Here is an 18,966-nt window from a genome sequence, read left to right as displayed (position 1 = left end):
CTCTGGGGGGAAATAACCACACCATACTTGAATCTGTGATTTTAACAGAAGCAAAAGCTGAGAGTAGCCATACGCGCACCCTGGACTTCCGGAAGCCTGATTTCAATAAACTCAGAACAATTGTAAGTATGGTTCCATGGCAAGCCACCCTAATGAGAAAAGGAGTCCAAGATGGGTGGGAGTTTCTTAAAAAGGAAATTCTAACAGCGCAATGGCAAGCAATTCCAACAAGGAAAAAAGGGGGGAAACAGCAGAAGAAGCCAATGTGGCTTCACAAAAAGCTTAGAGATGACCTGAAAACAAAAAAGGACACATACAGGAAGTGGAAAGAAGGCCAAGCCACAAAGGAAGAGTACAGGCAGGTATCACGGAATTGCAGGGATGGTGTCAGGAAGGCTAAAGATGAGAATGAGATGAGGTTAGCGAGAGATGCTAAAAGCAACAAAAAAGCTTTCTTCAGGTACGCCCATAGTAAAAGACAGAGAAAAGAAATGGTGGCACAGCTACTCAACAAGGATGGCAAAATGATAACAGATGACAAAGAAAAGGCAGAAGTGCTCAATTCCTACTTTGGCTCAGTCTTCTCCCAAAAAAGGGTCTATAACCCTCCCAGGAAACACGAAGTAGAAGGGGCAGGATTGGAGCTTGAGCTTGACAGACAAACAGTCAAGGAATACCTAATCACTTTGAATGAGTTCAAATCGGCAGGGCCCGATAAACTGCATCCTACAGTATTGAAGGAACTGGCTGAAGAACTCTCAAAACTGCTGTCTATTATCTTTGCAAAATCGTGGAGGACTGGTGAAGTGCCGGATGACTGGAGGAGAGCTAATGTTGTCCCTATCTTCAAAAAGGGCAAAAAGGAGGAACCGGGGAACTAGAGACCAGTCAGCCTAACATCAACCCCTGGAAAAACTCTGGAGCAGATTATAAAGCAGTCAAACTGTAAGCACCTTGAAAACAATGCAGTAATTACTAGGAGCCAACATGGATTTATGAAGAACAAATCCTGCCAAACTAATCTTATCTCATTTTTTGATCGGGTAACCTCCCTTGTAGACTGTGGGAATGCTGTGGATATAATATATCTCGACTTCAGCAAAGCTTTTGACATAGTGACCCATGATATTCTGATTAGCAAGCTAGCTAAATGTGGGCTGGATGGAACAACTATCAGGTGGATCCACAGCTGGCTCCAGAATCGTACCCAAAGAGTGTTTAGCAATGGTTCCTTCTCAAAATGGGCGGAAGTAATGAGTGGGGTACCACAGGGCTCAGTCCTGTGCCCAGTGCTCTTCAACATTTTTATTAACGACTTGGATGAGAAGGTACAGAGCATGCTTACCAAATTTGCAGATGATACAAAATTGCGGGGCATAGCTAATACCGTGGAAGACAGAAACAAATTTCAAAGGGACCTTGATAGGTTGGAGCATTGGGCTGAAAACAACAGAATGAAATTCAACAGGGATAAATGCAAAGTTCTACACTTACAAAAAAGAAACCAAATGCAGAGTTATAAGATGGGGGATACTTGGCTCTGCAATATGACATGTGAGAAGGATCTTGGAATTGTCGTTGATCACAAGCTGAATATGAGCCAACAGTGCGATGTGGCTGCAAAAAAGGCAAATGCTATATTAGGCTGCATTAACAGAAGTATAGTTTCCAAATCACGTGAAGTACTAGTTCCGCTCTATTCAGCACTGGTTAGGCCTCATCTTGATTACTGCATCCAGTTCTGGTCTCCACACTTCAAGAAGGATGCAGACAAACTGGAACAGGTTCAGAGGAGGGCAACAAGGATGATCAGGGGACTGGAAACAAAGCCCTATGAGGAGAGACTGAAAGAACTGGGCATGTCTAGCCTGGAGTAAAGAAGACTGAGTGGACATATGATAGCACTCTTCAAGTACATGAAAGGTTGTCACACAGAGGAGGGTTGGGATCTCTTCTCGATCGTCCCAGAGTGCAGGACACGGAATAACGGGCTCAAGTTGCAGGAAGCCAGATTTCAACTGGACATCAGGAAAAACTTCCTAACTGTTAGAGCCATACGACAATGGAACCAATTACCTGAGAAGTAGTGAGCTCTCCAACACTGAAGGCATTCAAGAGGCAGCTGGGCAGCCATCTGTCGGGAATGCTTTGATTTGGATTCTTGAATTGAGCAGGGGGTTGGACTCGATGGCCTTATAGGCCCCTTCCAAATCTACTATTCTATGATTCTATGATTTCCTCACAACCCCCAAAAAACGCACTTTGCTGATGAGCCTTTGGTCAAGGCCTCTTTCTCCCTGACATCAAGTATGTAATCTGTACCATGAACAAGCATGGCTAGGGAAGGCGGTGCAGGTGAGGAGGCGGGAGAGAGAAGAGGAAAGAAGACAGGAAGCAAACTATAAGACAGGTTCTGCCTACTAACAGAAATGTCCCATCGTCACAACAGGTGCTGGCTCTACTAGGTATTAACAGATTCTGAAATGGACTGATATTCCTAGACAACTACCCATACTGTGCCCAGAGAGGTTACTGAATTAATGCACAGTGATGAACCTCAGAAGAAAAAAAGGCTCAATTCATCCTTTCCCCCAATTTCTCCATTCATGACCGGCTTTCTCTCATATTTCCCAAGACAAGGAACTACAACAGCTGCTGCAACGAGCTAACAGCTTAAGACATGGATAAAGGCACAATGTAAGATTCTAATGGGACAGCGGCCCAAAGCTGAGCTCTCTGCCCACATTGCAAACTCTGTTGTAGTTTGTGAGAGGACGTGTGACATCCTTCCCCTAGCAGTCAGATTAGAAAACAGCCAACAGATGCTCTTGTACATTAGTCGTGGCTGCAGAAAGCCCATGTTTGAAGCTCAGTAGTTCAAATCTGCCTCAAGAGAGTGAACTGCTTGTGATTATTTAAAAGTTCATAGGATTGGATTTAGCTTAATTTCAGTGCTAGGTAATTCTGAGTTAATATGTACTAAAGTAAAAACAGATGTCCACAAAGAGTGTTAATGTTTGCTCACCAATGGCTGTTCCAATTAAGAAGTTCTTCCTCAATTACCCCTCTTCAAGAAAACCTAGGTTCTTCATGTACTTGATTCAAGCAGCAACTTTACACAATAATGAAACTCTATACACCCTCACTCTACATCCTCTAAGTTGGGATCAGGGCGTGGCTGTGAAGGATGATGGAAGTTCTGTTAATACACGTTTCTTCCACCTTGATAGCTGTATGTGGAAATGCTGTATGTGTAAAAGAGGCCACAAACCCTATGTAACCACACCAGATCTACATTGTGAAACTAACACTTACCTCTGAGCATCAGGCTGGGAAATGGCATTGACAATGGCTTCCACAGCTGTATCAAAGAGTTCCGGATCACGCAGGGAGGTGAAGGCTGCCTGGATTAAGTTCTCACACTCCATCAGGGGAATCTCTAGCTGTACCCAGCTCGAGAAGCACTTCAGCACCTTCTGTTTAATGAAGCTGGGAGAGTCTTGTTGCTGCAGCAATTGCTCTAGCAGGGGGAAGACAGAACTGCACTCCTGTGCCAAGACGCTACGCACCTGTCCCTTACGGTACTGAGGTAGACGGCTGGTTTGGAACTCCTCAGGCAGAACTGTCAGCAGTTCTAAGAGAGCCAGGCAGCGTGCTCGCCCATCTACATTCGAGTCCTCTGCCTGAAACATACGCACCATGTCAGCAACAGCACATGGCCAGGCCTCTGGCATCATGTTCAGTGCCAATGAAGCCAGCGCTACACAGAGCCGGGTCAGCACAATCTTGGAACCGCTAGCAAAATGGGTTATTTGGCTGAAGAGCTGTGACTTGAGGCTTTCATACTGGTCAGTTGGGATGTCATTCCAGTAGCGTGAAATCTTGATGTGGAGGGCACTGGCACCAAAATATTGGATCTCAGGCACCTTGTCCATATTGAGAAGCAGCCAACTGAAGTGCCAGGCTTGTGGTGACACTTGGGCTTGCATCAGCCATTTCTGAGCCAGGTTCTTGTTTTCAATGTTCGGATCATAATATAATTGGTGGAGTGCCTGGAAGGCAGGAAACAGCCACTTATCTAACATTTTCATAAGACAGTAAGAAGTCAAACCCAGATCCCTTACCATTAGTACCTGGGCCCTGAAATATTACTCTCCCCTTATTATGGATTGCTTAGTTCACCATCCTTATAGGATGTTTGCCCACACACGCTTCCAGCATCTCCTGCCACAGACAAATCTCTGGTCCAAAACTCAATTTTACAAAATCATAACATCCCTGCTCTCCCCTCTCTGGATCAGAAGAGGGCAAATATGATTGAATGGGGACAATACTACAGACAAATACAATCAAGCACAATTGGTTGGAAATTGGAAAAGTCTCAGTTGCACACAACAGAGGAAAGTCAGGATGGGTGCTTCAGGTTGGTCAAAAGAAAGGGTTAATTAAAGTTTCACATCTTGAGTGAAAAAGTAGTAGCTCTTTGCTGCAATAATATCCTACCTCAATGAAGAGCTAAACTAAATGTGAAAGCAGCAACATGTTTTTGATGGCACTGAACTGTTATAAAGGACAGGCATTTTCATGAGGATAAGTGGTAATTGGGAGAGAGGGCCTGCTCTGCCCCAGCTGCTTTTCTCAAAGTTGAGTTCCAAGACTTGAATTACGTCTCACAGACAGAAAAGAATCTGGGTGGCAATTTTGGGACAAAGGATTCAGAACCCCCTTCCTATCTTCTGCTTCTACATTTAGAATACTGCCTACCCTATTCTTTGCTTAATACCTGTTCAGCACTGTGCTATCACATCCAGATTAGATCCAGATTTAAGTGCCTCTCACTAAACACATGTGATATTCTCCACTTAGTAAACCCAATCCCCTTTTGTTCTGTGCTTTACATAAGGGAATAACCATCTTCCTTGTCTTGGTTCTGGCTGTTTCCTGGATATATTGGGTTCTATCATGCCTACTTGCAAATGTCAAAGGGAAGATTCAAGACCTCCATGGTTAGACTAGTTAAGATTCACTTTCGTTTACATTATTAGTAAGTTCTCAGTCTCTCACTCAGAAGATTTAAATGCCAAATTAAAAAAAAAAGCACTAGCACCAAGGCCTGCACAGCAGAGCTCTATAGACAATGCAAAATGTTTTAAAAACAGAGCCCACAAAACAGCTTAGCAAATATAAAACACAAAAAGACTAGAAACATAAATGCAAAGATTTTAAAGGGTAAATGTGACAAAGGAAAAATTATAATATAAAGCCATGCAGCCCCAGATGTTGGTTTCAAACATAAAGCAGCTGATCAAAGAGTGCACTGCACAGCCACGGCCAGACTTTGTGCAAGGTTCTTCACAAACTGCAGAGTAATCAGTGACATATCTCAAGATGCAGCATGCACTACACCCACTCCTTGTACAAATCTGTAGCAGACCACAAACACACATAACATTCCTATTAACTACTCAGTTTTGTATAAGGTCCCCATCCACAATGAACCTATAGAAAAATAAGTGTTAAAATGATTTATCATTTTGATCAAGAGATGTCTTTAGGTGATCATAAGACTCCTAGGAGCCACCAACATAAAAACAGGAAGTAGAGTTTTAGACAGCTTTCACAATGGAGGACAGCAAAACCCACCCCCATTTATATTTTGACTGGGGCTCTATAACTTGTTCATAATGATCTGGAGTCAGAAGTAAACCAAGAAAATGGAAATGGACTGCCTTCAAGTCGATCCCGACTTATGGCGACCCTATGAATAGGGGTTTCATGGTAAGCAGTATTCAGACGGGGTTTACCATTGCCTGCCTCTGAGGCTTAGAGGCAGTGACCGGCCCATGGTCACGACACAGAACTATTCACAACAGTGAAATCCCAGCAAGACTGTGAAGAACTTCAGAATGCTCTCTCCTAAGCAGATGAATGGACAACAAAATAGCAGAAGAGAGTCAACATGAATAAGCACAAACTGATGAACAAAACAAAACCTTAACTACATATGAAGTGATGGGAACCAAAAAAAGACTACACCACCTGAGATTGACATTTTCTCACACACTTGCTATATGTATTGAGAATTTTATTATATATGTGTGCAATTTTATTGTAGCCACCCTCAGTGCCCTATTGTAGGGTAGAAGGGTGGGATAGAAATATTTTAAATAAATAAATATGTAGTCATCACATAAGTGAGTGAGAGACATACAGTCACAGAAACATGTGAGCTGAATTGATGCATAAACCAAACCATGTTAGTCTCCCCATACATGTGTCTCATGACTTGTTCTGCTGAGACCTTAAAACTTCCAGATAACACTTCCTAAGGTGTTAAGCAGCATGCATATGCCCCTACCTCTAGACAGAGGAAGCAAGGGCATCGTAGAGTTCTTGCAAAAAAGCACTTTAAAAGTGGCAACAACTGCTGCCCAATGCTCACACTAGTTTTATGGGTTTAACACCATAAGGAGCTGGCACACACAGCGTTCAATCCTGCTACTGAGGAGAAAGGTGAAGAACGGAGTATCATAGGGAAGCCTGAAATACCGTGCTATTCTTGGTCCAACAGCAGAAATAGCAAACGTAACATTATATCTTGTAAGCAACCCAGCATGCAGGGCACTTTCAATGCAACAGAGCAAGGTTTCTTCAGCACATGAATACCACTGGGGCAGCACTAGATTAATGAACACCAGACCACATGGTATGCTAATAGTTCAGCTGATCAAGCGACACTATTGACAGCTAGAGCCTTAACCAGAGATCCAAAACAAGATTCATCTATTTTCTCAGAACTCTCAAGCAGACTGCACTATGTGTATCCCCAGCTTGTTTAAAGGGGTATTAATGAAAATGGATCATGGAAGGGTTTGGTGCTTAAGAAAACAGACTAATAGCAGCAACTGCCACAAGCTTAGTGTCCCTGATGCAGTGCCTCTTCCTTCCAGACCTCCTCCGAGCTTTTGAAGAGCAAGAAAATAGCAGTTTGTCTCCTTGACAGCACCAAGTAAATAACAGCAAGTTGAATTCTCAAATTCCCAGAGACTGAGGGATAAGTGAGAGAAGGACGTTCCAGCAGAGATCTACAATTAAAGATAGCACAAGTACATGAGACCACTCCAGGTCTGTGCACATGCACATAAACATCCCATGCAGTGTCTTTCCCTGGAGTTGTATCAAAATGGGATGCAGCTGTTTGAGACATACTACTCCTTACTCCGTCAAACCAAAGTGAATGGAGACCAACATCACACTGCTCACACCCAGGACATGCCCTCATAATCCACTGACCTATCCCTAGCACCCTCAATGGGTCAAAGAGGAACTGTGTTGCTGCTGGCTCTGCAGTGATTACTACTTTCTGGAAGGCATTCTGGGTTGCTTTCCTTTCAGCCCTGTCCAAAGCACCCAGCATCCTGATCCTCTGAGAAGCAGAGCCAACTGCCACCAAGCAACAGGAACCATAGCAACAACAGCATCATCTGTTCATTCAGGCAAAGTCCAAGACCTCTCCACTATGGCATAGAGGGCACAGGCAATCTAAATAGGAAGGAGAAAGGTTGCTGGGCAAATGCCCTGCTTCTGCAGAATTGAGCTCAATCAGCTGCTACCACAGTCTCAGTTCTGTCACAATCCAAGTCTTCTCTGAGGCTCAAACATAACAGACATCTTCCTCCCACCCACTTCAGCCAAATATTGACAGGCTCGTATTATAGAGTTCTGTGCCAACTAAGCTGCCAGACATGTTTGTCAGTAGCCAATGCCATCCTCCAACATGTCCAAAAACATTGCTTACACTACTCCCTGCCTTCAACCCCCACAGTACACAAGACACTTCTGTCATTCCACAGACAGCAAAGCATATCACAGAGGAAGATGGGCCATTCTTCAGCAGCAATGGATCATCCAACAGCTCAAGGAGATTTGATGGTAGCAATTGTGTTATTTATTTAAAGCAGGTGTGGGGAACCTTTGGCCCTTCAGATGTTGCTGAACTTCAACTGCCATCAGCCCTAGCGAGCATGGCCAAAGGCAAGTAGTTTAGCAACAACTGCAGGGCTGAAAGTTCCCCGCACCAGATTTAGAGCACTTGTATCCACTCTTCACAGAAAAGGCTCCCAGAGCAGCTTAAGTACAATCAGTTAAAACCAGACAGAAAACTAGTTTATCTAAAAAAACAATTTCAGAAGCAAAAGAGCACTTTGCAGCAATAATTCTTGCTACAATGAGTATGCCTCTATTACTGACCAAAACTACTAATAGTTTACTACTCTATAAATCCTCAGAACTTGGGAAAGAACATTAGTTCTAGGGCTCAAGCTGCCAGGGGGTTGAAGCTTTAGCATTTAGGAGACATAGAAGAAAAAGTGAGGACCTGGAACTGATTGTCTGAAGAGAAGAGTGTTCAAAGAACGCTGGGGAGAGAGAAATTCTATAGTTAGAAGGTGAAGTTCCTTAGTCTTGAACACCATAAGGATTCACATTTTCTGCTTCTGTATACTACATTTCATTTCCTTATGAAAGGACTGGAGACACTGTGTTTTTTTGGAAATTGTTGATTCACAGATTTGCAGGTAGAAGAGATAGAAGATGGTCACACAATGTGTTTAGAGTTAGCCGTATAACAGAATCAAGTCTACAAAAGTCACAACTATTCCTTTCAGGTGCTTTTTAAAATGGGTTTTAGATAGAGGCTAGCCTGATTCATGGAATAGAAGGCTATCACTGGCTACTAGCCATGAAGGCTATGCTCTGCGTCCACAGTTGAAGGAAGTATGCTTCTGAATACCAGTTGCTGGAAACCACAGAAGGGGAGACTGCTCATGCTCAGGTCCTACTTGCAGGCTTCCCACTTGAACTTGGTTCAACTTGGTTGGCCACTGTGAGAACAGGATGCTGAACTAGATGGGTCATTGGCCTGATCCGGCAGGCTCTTCTTATGTTCTTATGATTGGCCATCTATTGTCATTAAAGAAACACCTATTGCTCACTGATAACTAAGAGGCTATACAAGAACATCAGAAGATATGGCTGACTCTTTGTTTGGCACAAGAAGCAGCACTGACCAGAGTAACAACCATGGAACCAGCCTGCACAATACCACAGGCTGCACAATCTCCTTTGTAAACAAATTCAAACATACACTTAAAAGATAGAAGCCCCATTGTCTATGAGCAATGACATCTTATAACATAGGAACAAAAAAACTCTTTCTAAGCAGAGCATCAAGCATTCAGGTGCCATCAAAAATGTACACAAGACTGTCTGCAACACAATACATAATGAGCAGCATAAACCAAACCTAAGAAGCCACAATGTCCACAAGCAGTGGTTTCCTCTGCTCCTTGGGAAAGGCTTGGGGGAATTCACTTTTAGCTAATGCTGGCACAGGGGAGTGCCAATCAACCTAAAGCTGCTGGAGCTAAGACACCCTTAGAATGGAGTGTCCCTGGAGCTGCTTCTTTTCAGCTTCCAACAGTACTACTGCCAGGACTGGCTTTGTGCAAGCAGAAAGGCCATGTGCTGGTGCTATGGTTCATAAGATCAGGCATGAGACAACAACCCAGCCATCACCTTACAAGACACAGACAGTGAAGCATCGACTAAGGGTGCAATCCAACACACACTTACCAGGGAGTAAGTCCCATTGAACCAAATGGAGCTGAATAGACATGTATTGGATTGCAGCCTATGGTTTGAACATCTGGCCATTATCATTCAGCAGACTTTCATTTGAAATGCAGTGTTACTATGCCCTCAAAATCCTAGGAAACTCGCACTCTCTCATCTGTTCTGTGGAAGTTTACTGAAAAAGGAGAAAAGTCAGGAAAACTACTCCCAGTTGCACACAAGGAAGGAAGGGGATCTTCAGACTATTTTGGCAACAAAAAATCAGAAACAGCATTTTTCAAGGAGTCCAAGAGGCAGATTCACTTGTATTTCTATTCCCCAATAACTTGGTCTGAAGGCAACTGTTTCAGCTGTCACATCACTCAGCCCTGCAGCTCACCACCTCAAATTAGAAGAGATGGTAACCAAACCTTTTTATCCAGGGAGAGAGACAAGAGTGTCAATTCCTAGATGATCTAGCCCTCACGTCAAATACATTCATGCATACAAGAAAATGGGAACAGTGGGGAACCTTCAAAAAGTGGGGGTTGGGAGAGAAGACAAAATGTACAAAAAAGTAGACTTCATGATATAGTTATGAAGTTAGCAAGGACTACTGCCTAAGCTACCATGAAGATGGTTATAGGAAGGATGATATGTGTATGTGCACATGTGTATAGATATAAATATATACATACACACATGTACAGATTCAGCCTGATGTCATCCAGTAGTGGTGAAGTGATTTCAATTTCATTCCTACTACCTTTTGGTTAAAATTTTCCAGTTTTTACCAGCTTCTTCAAGTTAGAGAAACATGTGTATCATTTTGTCACATCTCTTTTGAAAATGCAGCCATCTTCACTATATCCCAAACCATCTTTGCATTATAGCATAAGAGCCAATATGTATATCTCTACACATGTGTACTGTTTAATTTCTACATCCCTTGGCCTCTGCTGGGGAACCAGTCATCCCTTCAGGTTCCCCCTAACAATTGCAAATTGGCACCTACAGGGGAACTTCCTCCGGTGCCTTTATCCGATATGAAATGTAATCAGATTACTTGGGTCTAAACTCAAATGGGCCTCAGTACTCAAACTCTCAGTACTTTTGGGTGTTGTGTTATCACAACACCCAAAAGTACTGAAATGTTTTTAACATATCATTTATTTGTTTTTTGTAAATTGTATTGTTTTTATTTGTATTTTGTATTTGTATTTTTATTTGAGTGTAAGCCGCCTTGGGGGCCTATTTGGCTGAAAGGTGGCCTAGAAATAAAATGTAACATAATGTAACATAAGGGTGTGCCTCTGGTTTCATTGGATTTTCTTCCATCCTAAGTACCTGTGTGAAAAGTTACTTTGCAGCATACCAGTTGATGTGCACTCCTAGCTTAGATGCTAAAGCTAAGGAGCAGGGTGTGATATTTATGTTACAATGTCCAATGCATTGTTCTTTTTATTTTATTTTCCTCTTAGCCAGAGAGCAAGTCTGGTATGCCGGTATGCTGTTTTGACTTTTTTTCTTCATGTTCTGTTTCCCTAAGCTTCCCTCCCCCGTTGCCCCTTTGTTTAAGCACACCCTGAAGTTTTGTACTGGTAGTTCAAAAGTTCATAACCAATTAAGCCTCCACCTTTGTTCTATGGTATTTGACATTATTCATTCATAGACTGACATGCAAGATTGGACAGCCCTGCATTGAAAAAGAAAGGGGTGCCCAGTATCAGGTCAGCTCCTCCCTGCAATAGCCAGGTATCCTTAACTAGCTGGATCTAAATATCTGGTATTGTGATAATAATAAACCAAAAATGAGGAGCTAATGCAAAAGGTGGCTTCTATTCAGTCACCGCAGGGCTGAGCCAGAGTGTGAACATAGTGGCTCAACTAGATTGATCTAGGGACACCTTCCATGAAGAGAAAGCTCCAAGACAAGAGAGAATTATTATTTACAAAAATATTCACAAAACATATAAGGAAAAAAAAGTCTTAAGACATCTGAATCAGCTCTGGCAAAGTATCGTGTCCCAGTACTTGCAGCACAAAAGTCTCAAGCTGAAGAGGCAAAACCATGGCAGATTAAGCAAAATCTGCCACGCTCAAAAACTTGTATCTTGTCCAGAGTCTTTCATGCTTCATGCAGCATGAACTGACACTAAGTAGAGTTTCCTGCATCAGGAGCTTGCACCCTTCCCCCTCAGTCAACCAACTGATCTCTACCCTTTCAGCATAATGTTGCATCTTATGGGAAAGCTTGATACAAGCAGTGCTAGGCAGCAAAGCAAAGAAGGGCTGAGGGTGGGAGGGGGGAATGGCCAAAGCATCCTTGAGTGCCAGAGCCTGCTGCTGCTCTTCCCAGCCAGTACAGGAGCCATTCTAGCACTCCCCTGATGGCTCTAACTTCAACACACCCACTTCCCCCAGCACTTGCTGAGCTAATCACCACCTGGGGCGTGCTGACCTTTCTTCATGTCAACATTTGCTCTATTGTCGGTGCACACAAAGAAGCTGCCTGTGCGTTCCCCTCCAGAGGGAATTATAAAGCAGTTTTACCCAGTAACAGATGAGGCCACAGAAGCCAGCACAGCTACATAACTTTGCAGAAAGGAGCAAACCCTTATTTCATATACATGATGAATGTGGGAGTTTTTGGCATCATGGCCTCTACGCTTTGACTAGGAGCTTGCCATTCCTGGCCATGGACCTAGAAAACAAAGAAAGGAAAACAAGCAAGTCAACCTCCATATCCAACTAAGGATACACCTTGGATAGATATCACTATCTGGGCTTTGCTAGGAAGGGGGCTGAATAACAGAATCCCCACTAATGAGCAGTCTGGAACCTGCGTATCAGCTTAACAGAAGCAGAATGACAGAATTCAGGGTTCAACAGGGAGTGGCTAACACTGCTGAGAACACAATGGGAAGCAAAGACAGGTTAAAGCTCCCTGAATAGTGGCAGGTCCAGCACAAAGTTCTCTTCAAAGCCATAAGGGAAGATGTGCTTTCTTAAAAAAAAAAACAATTTCCATTTTGCGAAGCCTTATTTAACTGAAGGGAAGAAAAGTAAACTGTTCAGAGCTAACCCTAAACTTTTTTTAAAAAAAAAATTGGACCAAGGTATCCCAACTTCAACAAGAAAATACAATTTCTGCAGTCTTCATAAACTATTCAAAGTAAGTGCACATCTTCTCCTAGACATGGGAAGGGGCAAAGAGCTATGCAGGGCACTGAACTCTCCATATCCCTGCCCAATGGGAAACTTACTGAGCCTCTCTGACTTCAAAGATGCTCACACTTTTTATGCCTATCTTCGTAAACCTGAAAGCTAGAAACTTGACTTTTAATTTAAAGAACAATAAAATTCATCATTGTGAACTCTATCATTTTACGGTGGGTGGGGGTTCAGCTGCACTTGAGTGGAATCGTAGAGCACACATAGTCCAGCTAGCTTTTTTCTAAATAACATTCTTGAACAACCTCTCAATATCAGCTCTGCTCATGCTTTTTAATGTTATTATAAAATTTTACTCTTATAAACAGGCAGGGCCACCTCACCTTCTAGTTCTTTGGTACCAAACAATAGTTAAGATAATCTGGCAAGGTGAAATCTCAGTTATTATCGTATCACAGACTGACCAGTACTTAAGATGGGGCCTTAAGAAATGTGTGTCTTTTAACTAATACCATAGTGTTCATTCTTCTGCCTTCTCCCCCGTTTATTTTCATTATACAGTCCATCACAGTTCAGAGAGGATTATAGGGATCTCTTTCACCTGGATACAGATGGATAAAGAGCTGGTTTAGTGCAGTGCAGCAACTATGAGTGTGAGCTTTGATTGGGGGAGTCCTTTGTTCTATCTCACTCCAGTCATGAACTCATTAGGAAGCCTTGAACAAAGGTACTATTCACTCAGCTTCAGCATCCCATCTGCAACATGGGAACAAAAACACTTGCCTACAAGTATTTCTGAACTCTCATAAATGTTAAGCACAATTATATTTTAATTAGCAGCCTGTCTTCAATAAGGACACTACACAGAATTTTAAGAAATATGTGCGAAAGCACTACAGTGGAGGACTGTACAATTGCAGAGTCAAGTTCCTCTTTAGTCTTCAACCAAGAGGCTGAACCACTTACTCTAGCCCAACATATTTGCCAATGCTTACAGCACAAGTGGGCAACCTGCCGCCTAATGTCTAAAACCTTCTGCAAGCCAGCTCTGGCAAGAGTGATCTGTTCCTCCCCCACCCAGCTTGCTGGGCAGGGGCAGCAAGAGAGAGAGAGGGGAAGGAAGGAAGGAGTGGCCTGGAAGGAGTGGCCTGCCACCAGCTTCAGTACTGTAGTGGCCATCACCAGCATGCAGCCATCAATAGATTACCCCCAAGAGAATGAGGTTCTCAACAGACAACGGTTAACCACCCTGGCTTTCAGTATTCATACAAACATAGGAAGCTGCCTTATACCAGGACAGACTATTTGTCCACCTAGTTCAGGATTGTCTTCTCTAACTGGAAGGGACTTTCTAGGGTCTTTCCCATCATCTGCTATCTGAACCTTTTTGCTGGAGACATCAGGAGCAAAACTAAAGGCCTTCTGTTTGCAAAGCATGTGCTCTACCACTAAGCTGTGGATCCTCTGAATGCTACTGAAAACTTTGCTTTCACTCATATATTCAACATAGATTTCATGCCCCTTGCCCTGTCAGAAAGGGGGGGGGAGGACAAAAAGATGTCAGAGAGATGACACACACTTCCATACTACCACAGACCCCTCCAGTTTTCCTCTGCCATCCTTTAAAAATGCACTTCAAACTTCTGAGGAGACCACCAAGGGCTCATGCTCTCTACTCCTATTAGCGGCTGGAGTGCAGGGTAAAGAAATAATTTCATGAGACACAGTTAGAAGGTGGTAGAGAAATTTTCTGTTCAGATTATTGAGTAGCCTTCATCAAATCTCACTTTTGCCTTTAACAAGTCATGCTGCAACATCTGCTTTGGTATCAATACCCTTTTCAGATAAATGACCGGGTGTGGTCTATTTCATAGACTGGGGGAAAATATGAAGCTGTGGACAGTATTCAACTAAATAACTGTGCTAGTCCAACAGGATTTGCCCCCTCCTCACCCCCCCTTACATGCTCCATGCCGTCCCCAAATCAGCTCCAGAGGACTGGAGGGAAAACCAGAACAGACTTAGGAGGCACTTGGGGGACAACCCTTGTGCTGATAGAACCAGCACCTTAGTACTATGCACTATGTTGAATACAACCCAGTATCTGAAGGCCACAATTTTCACATATAAGTATGGTTCCGAAAACATCCCTTTGAATTATAGCATTGATATTATCAACAAAGCTCAACAAAGGACAAGTATTCACAGCACCACCACCTATGGAGCTCCTCCTGTGTCAAAAGCCATTAGTGCCCTTACCAATGCAGAAGAAAAGCAGACATGCATACACACAACCATGCTGCTTCTGTCACCACCACACCCAGCATTGCAATGCCATTTAAATAACTCCTGTGAATTAGAAAGCAGAAGCAGACAATTACACGACTGCCAGAAGACTAAAGCTGCCATCAAGCAAAAAAAGTTCCAGATGAGTTTCTAAAGGCCACTCTGCTTTCTACAACTAGAGAAGACCTCCCAGGGGAGTGAATCTCAATGGGAAAGCCCAAAGCACCATGATGAGGAACAGAGTTCCAACTACAACATGCTGTGGATTCAATGGACTAGTAGGATACCTCCTGGGTATGTTGCCAGGGCAGGACATCACTTCTGCAAGTGCCACTTCAAACCAGCAGCAGTGTCATCCCCCTGCAAGGCCCATCATGATACTCTCCCAAAAGGAAGAATATCAGAACAACAGGACCAAGACTACTGTCACCCTAAGGAGGGTGGTGGTCGCCCAATGGGATTCAGAGGTTACAGAAGTACCAATTAAACAGTGAAGACAGTGTCAGAGACCAATAACATGCCAAGGGCACTCTCTTCTCTTGAAGAAGATCAAGATGGAGCAGCTATGCCCACTGAACAGGTGAAGTACAAATCTACTGGAACTCAGGTAGGATTGCCTGAGACAAAGGTGGGTACAATGGAAGGTCCAAATCCCAGGCAAGGTCACCCATAACAATTAAGTGGGAGATTTGATGTAGGATCAGGCACTCCCCCATCCTACCCCAACAACCCAACCCACACATGGCAGATGGAAACGGCCACTCCTCCCCACCCTGGCAGCGCTGCCCTCTCACCTTCTCCACATTCTCCACGGTGAATTCCAGGTTCCGCGGGAGGGCAGGCTCCCCTCGGCGCTCCATGGTGCTTGCACGCTGACGGACTGAACCTCGCCCTCACGGTGCACTGGGGCTCAGCTACAGTGGGGCAGGCGGCAACAGCAACAGCATCTTGAGCGGGTCGCGGGGAGGGGGCGAGAAAGAGAAAGAACAGCAGCCCCCAACAGAGAAAAAGGAGTTCTCTGTCTGTCCCCTCCCCCCCCAACTGAAGGGGGCGTACGTGTGTCTCAGCCTGTCAATGAAGTTTTTAAATGGGGGTGGGGGCTGCCTGGTTCCTTCCTACGGGGATTTTAAAAGGGGGTGTCTACCAGCTTTTCCGCAACAGGGGAGAAGCCTATCTGTCCTCAGTGGAACGAGAGATGTACTGAAGACGGGGGGAGGTTCCTACCTGCCTATCCTCATCAGGGAAACAAGGACGAAAAATCCCGCCTGTTCCCGACAAGACTCAGGATGAATTGAACCAATTGCCTCAGCCCCAGGGAAGTGGATGGACTATCGCTTTCCCCTCCCAAGCGGGATTCTCTGAGGGGAGAGCAAAAAATAAAAGGGGGGGTGCGATAAATTGACGCAAATTTTCTGAGCTGGGGAAAGCAGTGAAACCTGTCCTTCTGCCCTTAATGGCGGAGGAGGTGCCTGCCCAACGCCCGCCAGAAACAGAAAGAGGAGGACGTCTCCCTGTTTCGTAATCGCTCGACCCCTCCGCTCAACGCCCCCGAGGATGGTCGGAATATCTGCCTAAGGCAGCAACTGCCGCCACCGCCGAGCCGCCTCCCTGGCTGCGCAGTCGGACTAATTGACTGTCAGTTGGGCCGGGCACCCAGTGGGGCAACCAGGGAGTGTGGGGGCCTCACGCGCCACAGGGTTGTCCATGCCAAAAGCCCTCCTGCCAGCTCACTTGCTTCCCTTCCAAGTCAGGCGCCATGAACATCCCCTTCCTTCTGAGGACCAACATTATATTTTGCGGGATCATGGGAGTTGTAGTTCCTAGCCCCGCTAGCGCGATAACGAACAAGGCAAGGCCCAGGAATGCTCATGGGATTTGTAGTTCTTGTAGTAGCGAGTCTCAATTTACTACATGCACCCCCTCGTGGAAAAAATAGTGAATCTCAGCTAAATGATGGCATCCTATGAGATTGGGCCGACAGAGGTTATACCTGGCAACTCAGTAACGGAGTCTGGTCAGGTACCTCGCAGCAGCAGCAGATCTGAAGGTGGTATAGAATATAACAAGACTAAGGTAACCCATAAATATGGTCCGTGGACCACTAGTGATCTAGGAGCTTCATCCAGGTGGTCTGTGGATTTGTGGTTGAAGATGGGATACAGCACATCCATCGCATTAAATACTCGTACTTAGTTTTAATTGCATTTTTATTGCTGCTTTCCCCCTATATTGTATTTTATTGTATTACAATTTGAACTCTATGAAACTCATACTGTAATGCAATCAAATACAATATATAAGAAATCAAAGCAATAAAATACAACTAAATATCATACAGTATCTAGCACAGCACATTACAATTGCTACAACAGGCAGAAAGATCATTAAGTGGTCCGCCAAGATCCTCATTAGTTTTCATGTGGCCCATGGAAAAAGAAGTTTAGGAATCACTGCCATAAATCATTCAAAATGATTTTCACAAAACATTACTATTAATATGGCAGCTTAGATCTGCTGACCTTTTCAAACTTTAAGCATGGGTGGGGAACCTTTTTCAGCACAAGAGACATATACTCCCCGGTAGTCAACCTTACAGGGGCTGCATGCCAGTGGTGGGTGGGGCCAGATGTAAAAGTGGGCAGAGGAAAGGAATGACTCACCTTTGTACAGGCGGCTGCTTTCCACACACAAAATTCAAAGGTTTCTACTGTACACATCTCCCCATCTTCCATCCAGGCAAGCAAGATGCATTATCATAGGTCAAGGTCACATTCCAGCAGCAGTGTAGTGGTAAATTCACAAGCGCAGGGTCCCTTCACGATAGTCACAGCCATGCCCTTTCCTATCCTTTTTTCCCCCTGCTGGGTTGAGAATGAGATCCTTGTTAATGCAATGTTAGCTGCTGAAAAGAGTCTTCTCAGTGGCTGACTCACCTCTTTTCACTCTGATTGGCTTCAAATCAGCAGGAAAGGACAAGGTAGAATGTTAGAAGACTCTTCTCAGTGGCTAACACTCTCCTTTCATGCTCATTGGCTTATAGGATGCTGGAGACATTGGTACACTGCTCCCAAAAAAGTAAGGGGTCTAAGACCCCCTGAGCCCCTGGACTACACACCTGCATTCCAGTCCAGCAAAGGCAGTGAGGATGTGGCCTGGGGAGAAGCCCAGGGGCCAAACAGAGAGGCTGGAGGGCCACAGTCACCCCTGGACTTGAAGTTCCTCAGTCCTGTTTTAAACAAAATTTTTACATAAGTCATCAGTCTCAGCTACACCTTGGAGTGCCTTCAAGTAGATTCCAACTTATGGCAACCTTATGAATAGGGTTTTCATGGTAAGCGGTATGCAGAGGTGGTTTACCATTGCCTTCCTCTGTGGCTGAGAGGCAGTGATTGGCCCAAGGTCACCCAGTGAGCTTCATGGCTGTGTGGGGATTTGAACCTTGGTGTCCCAGGTCGTAGTCCAACACTTTAACCACTACACCACACTGGCTGTCTCAGCTACACCTTAGGTTTCTTTATTCCCTGGACACAAAGGGGTGGTAGTTACTTTACAGCTGTAACCTTATGCACTCTTACACAGAGTAGGTCACTGGGACTAATTTCTAAGTAAACATAGTTATAATCTTACTGTATAACTGGCACTAGTATAAATGCTGTTTAAGCTATCCGTGTGGTAGACGCCAGTCCAGGATCGTGTAGGAGTGAGAAAAGTGTTTGCCTAACTAGCAGCCTGAATCTACGCAGCCTAATTTGTAATGACTAGCACTTTTGTTTTAAGATTGTTTTTTATTGTTTATCCACTCCTGATCGGTAGTTGAATCTGCTGTTTTTAATTATTGTTGTAGAAGGCAGGTTATCAATATTTTAATCAATAAATAAAATAGTTTATCGCGGC

At 44.2% G+C, this 18,966-nt stretch overlaps 1 protein-coding gene and 1 long non-coding RNA gene across 3 annotated transcripts in view; both read right to left on the bottom strand.

Moving 5' to 3' along the window:
* IPO13 (importin 13) overlaps nt 1-16,875 on the bottom strand; it is a 74,181-nt gene extending 57,306 nt beyond the window's left edge. For both annotated transcript variants that reach the window (XM_061632694.1, XM_061632695.1), the window contains exons 1-2: nt 15,867-16,875; nt 3,316-4,052 (exon numbers count right to left, since the gene is read on the bottom strand). In XM_061632694.1, coding sequence (XP_061488678.1) covers nt 3,316-4,052; nt 15,867-15,932 — 803 coding nt within the window. In that variant the 5' untranslated portion in view covers nt 15,933-16,875. The remainder of the gene's footprint in view (nt 1-3,315; nt 4,053-15,866) is intronic.
* Nucleotides 5,698-13,366, bottom strand: LOC133386708 (uncharacterized). The gene is made up of 3 exons (XR_009763246.1): nt 13,299-13,366; nt 12,166-12,316; nt 5,698-5,916 (listed from the first exon to the last, which is right to left on the bottom strand). It is a non-coding gene; the product is annotated as an uncharacterized LOC133386708 (long non-coding RNA).
* Nucleotides 16,876-18,966: the final 2,091 nt, after the last annotated feature.

The sequence above is a fragment of the Rhineura floridana genome, chromosome 6, assembly GCF_030035675.1.
Source record: "Rhineura floridana isolate rRhiFlo1 chromosome 6, rRhiFlo1.hap2, whole genome shotgun sequence".
NCBI classification, from domain to species: domain Eukaryota; kingdom Metazoa; phylum Chordata; class Lepidosauria; order Squamata; family Rhineuridae; genus Rhineura; species Rhineura floridana.
Note: the sequence above shows the minus strand (reverse complement) of the source record. Positions and strands in the feature narration are given on the sequence as shown.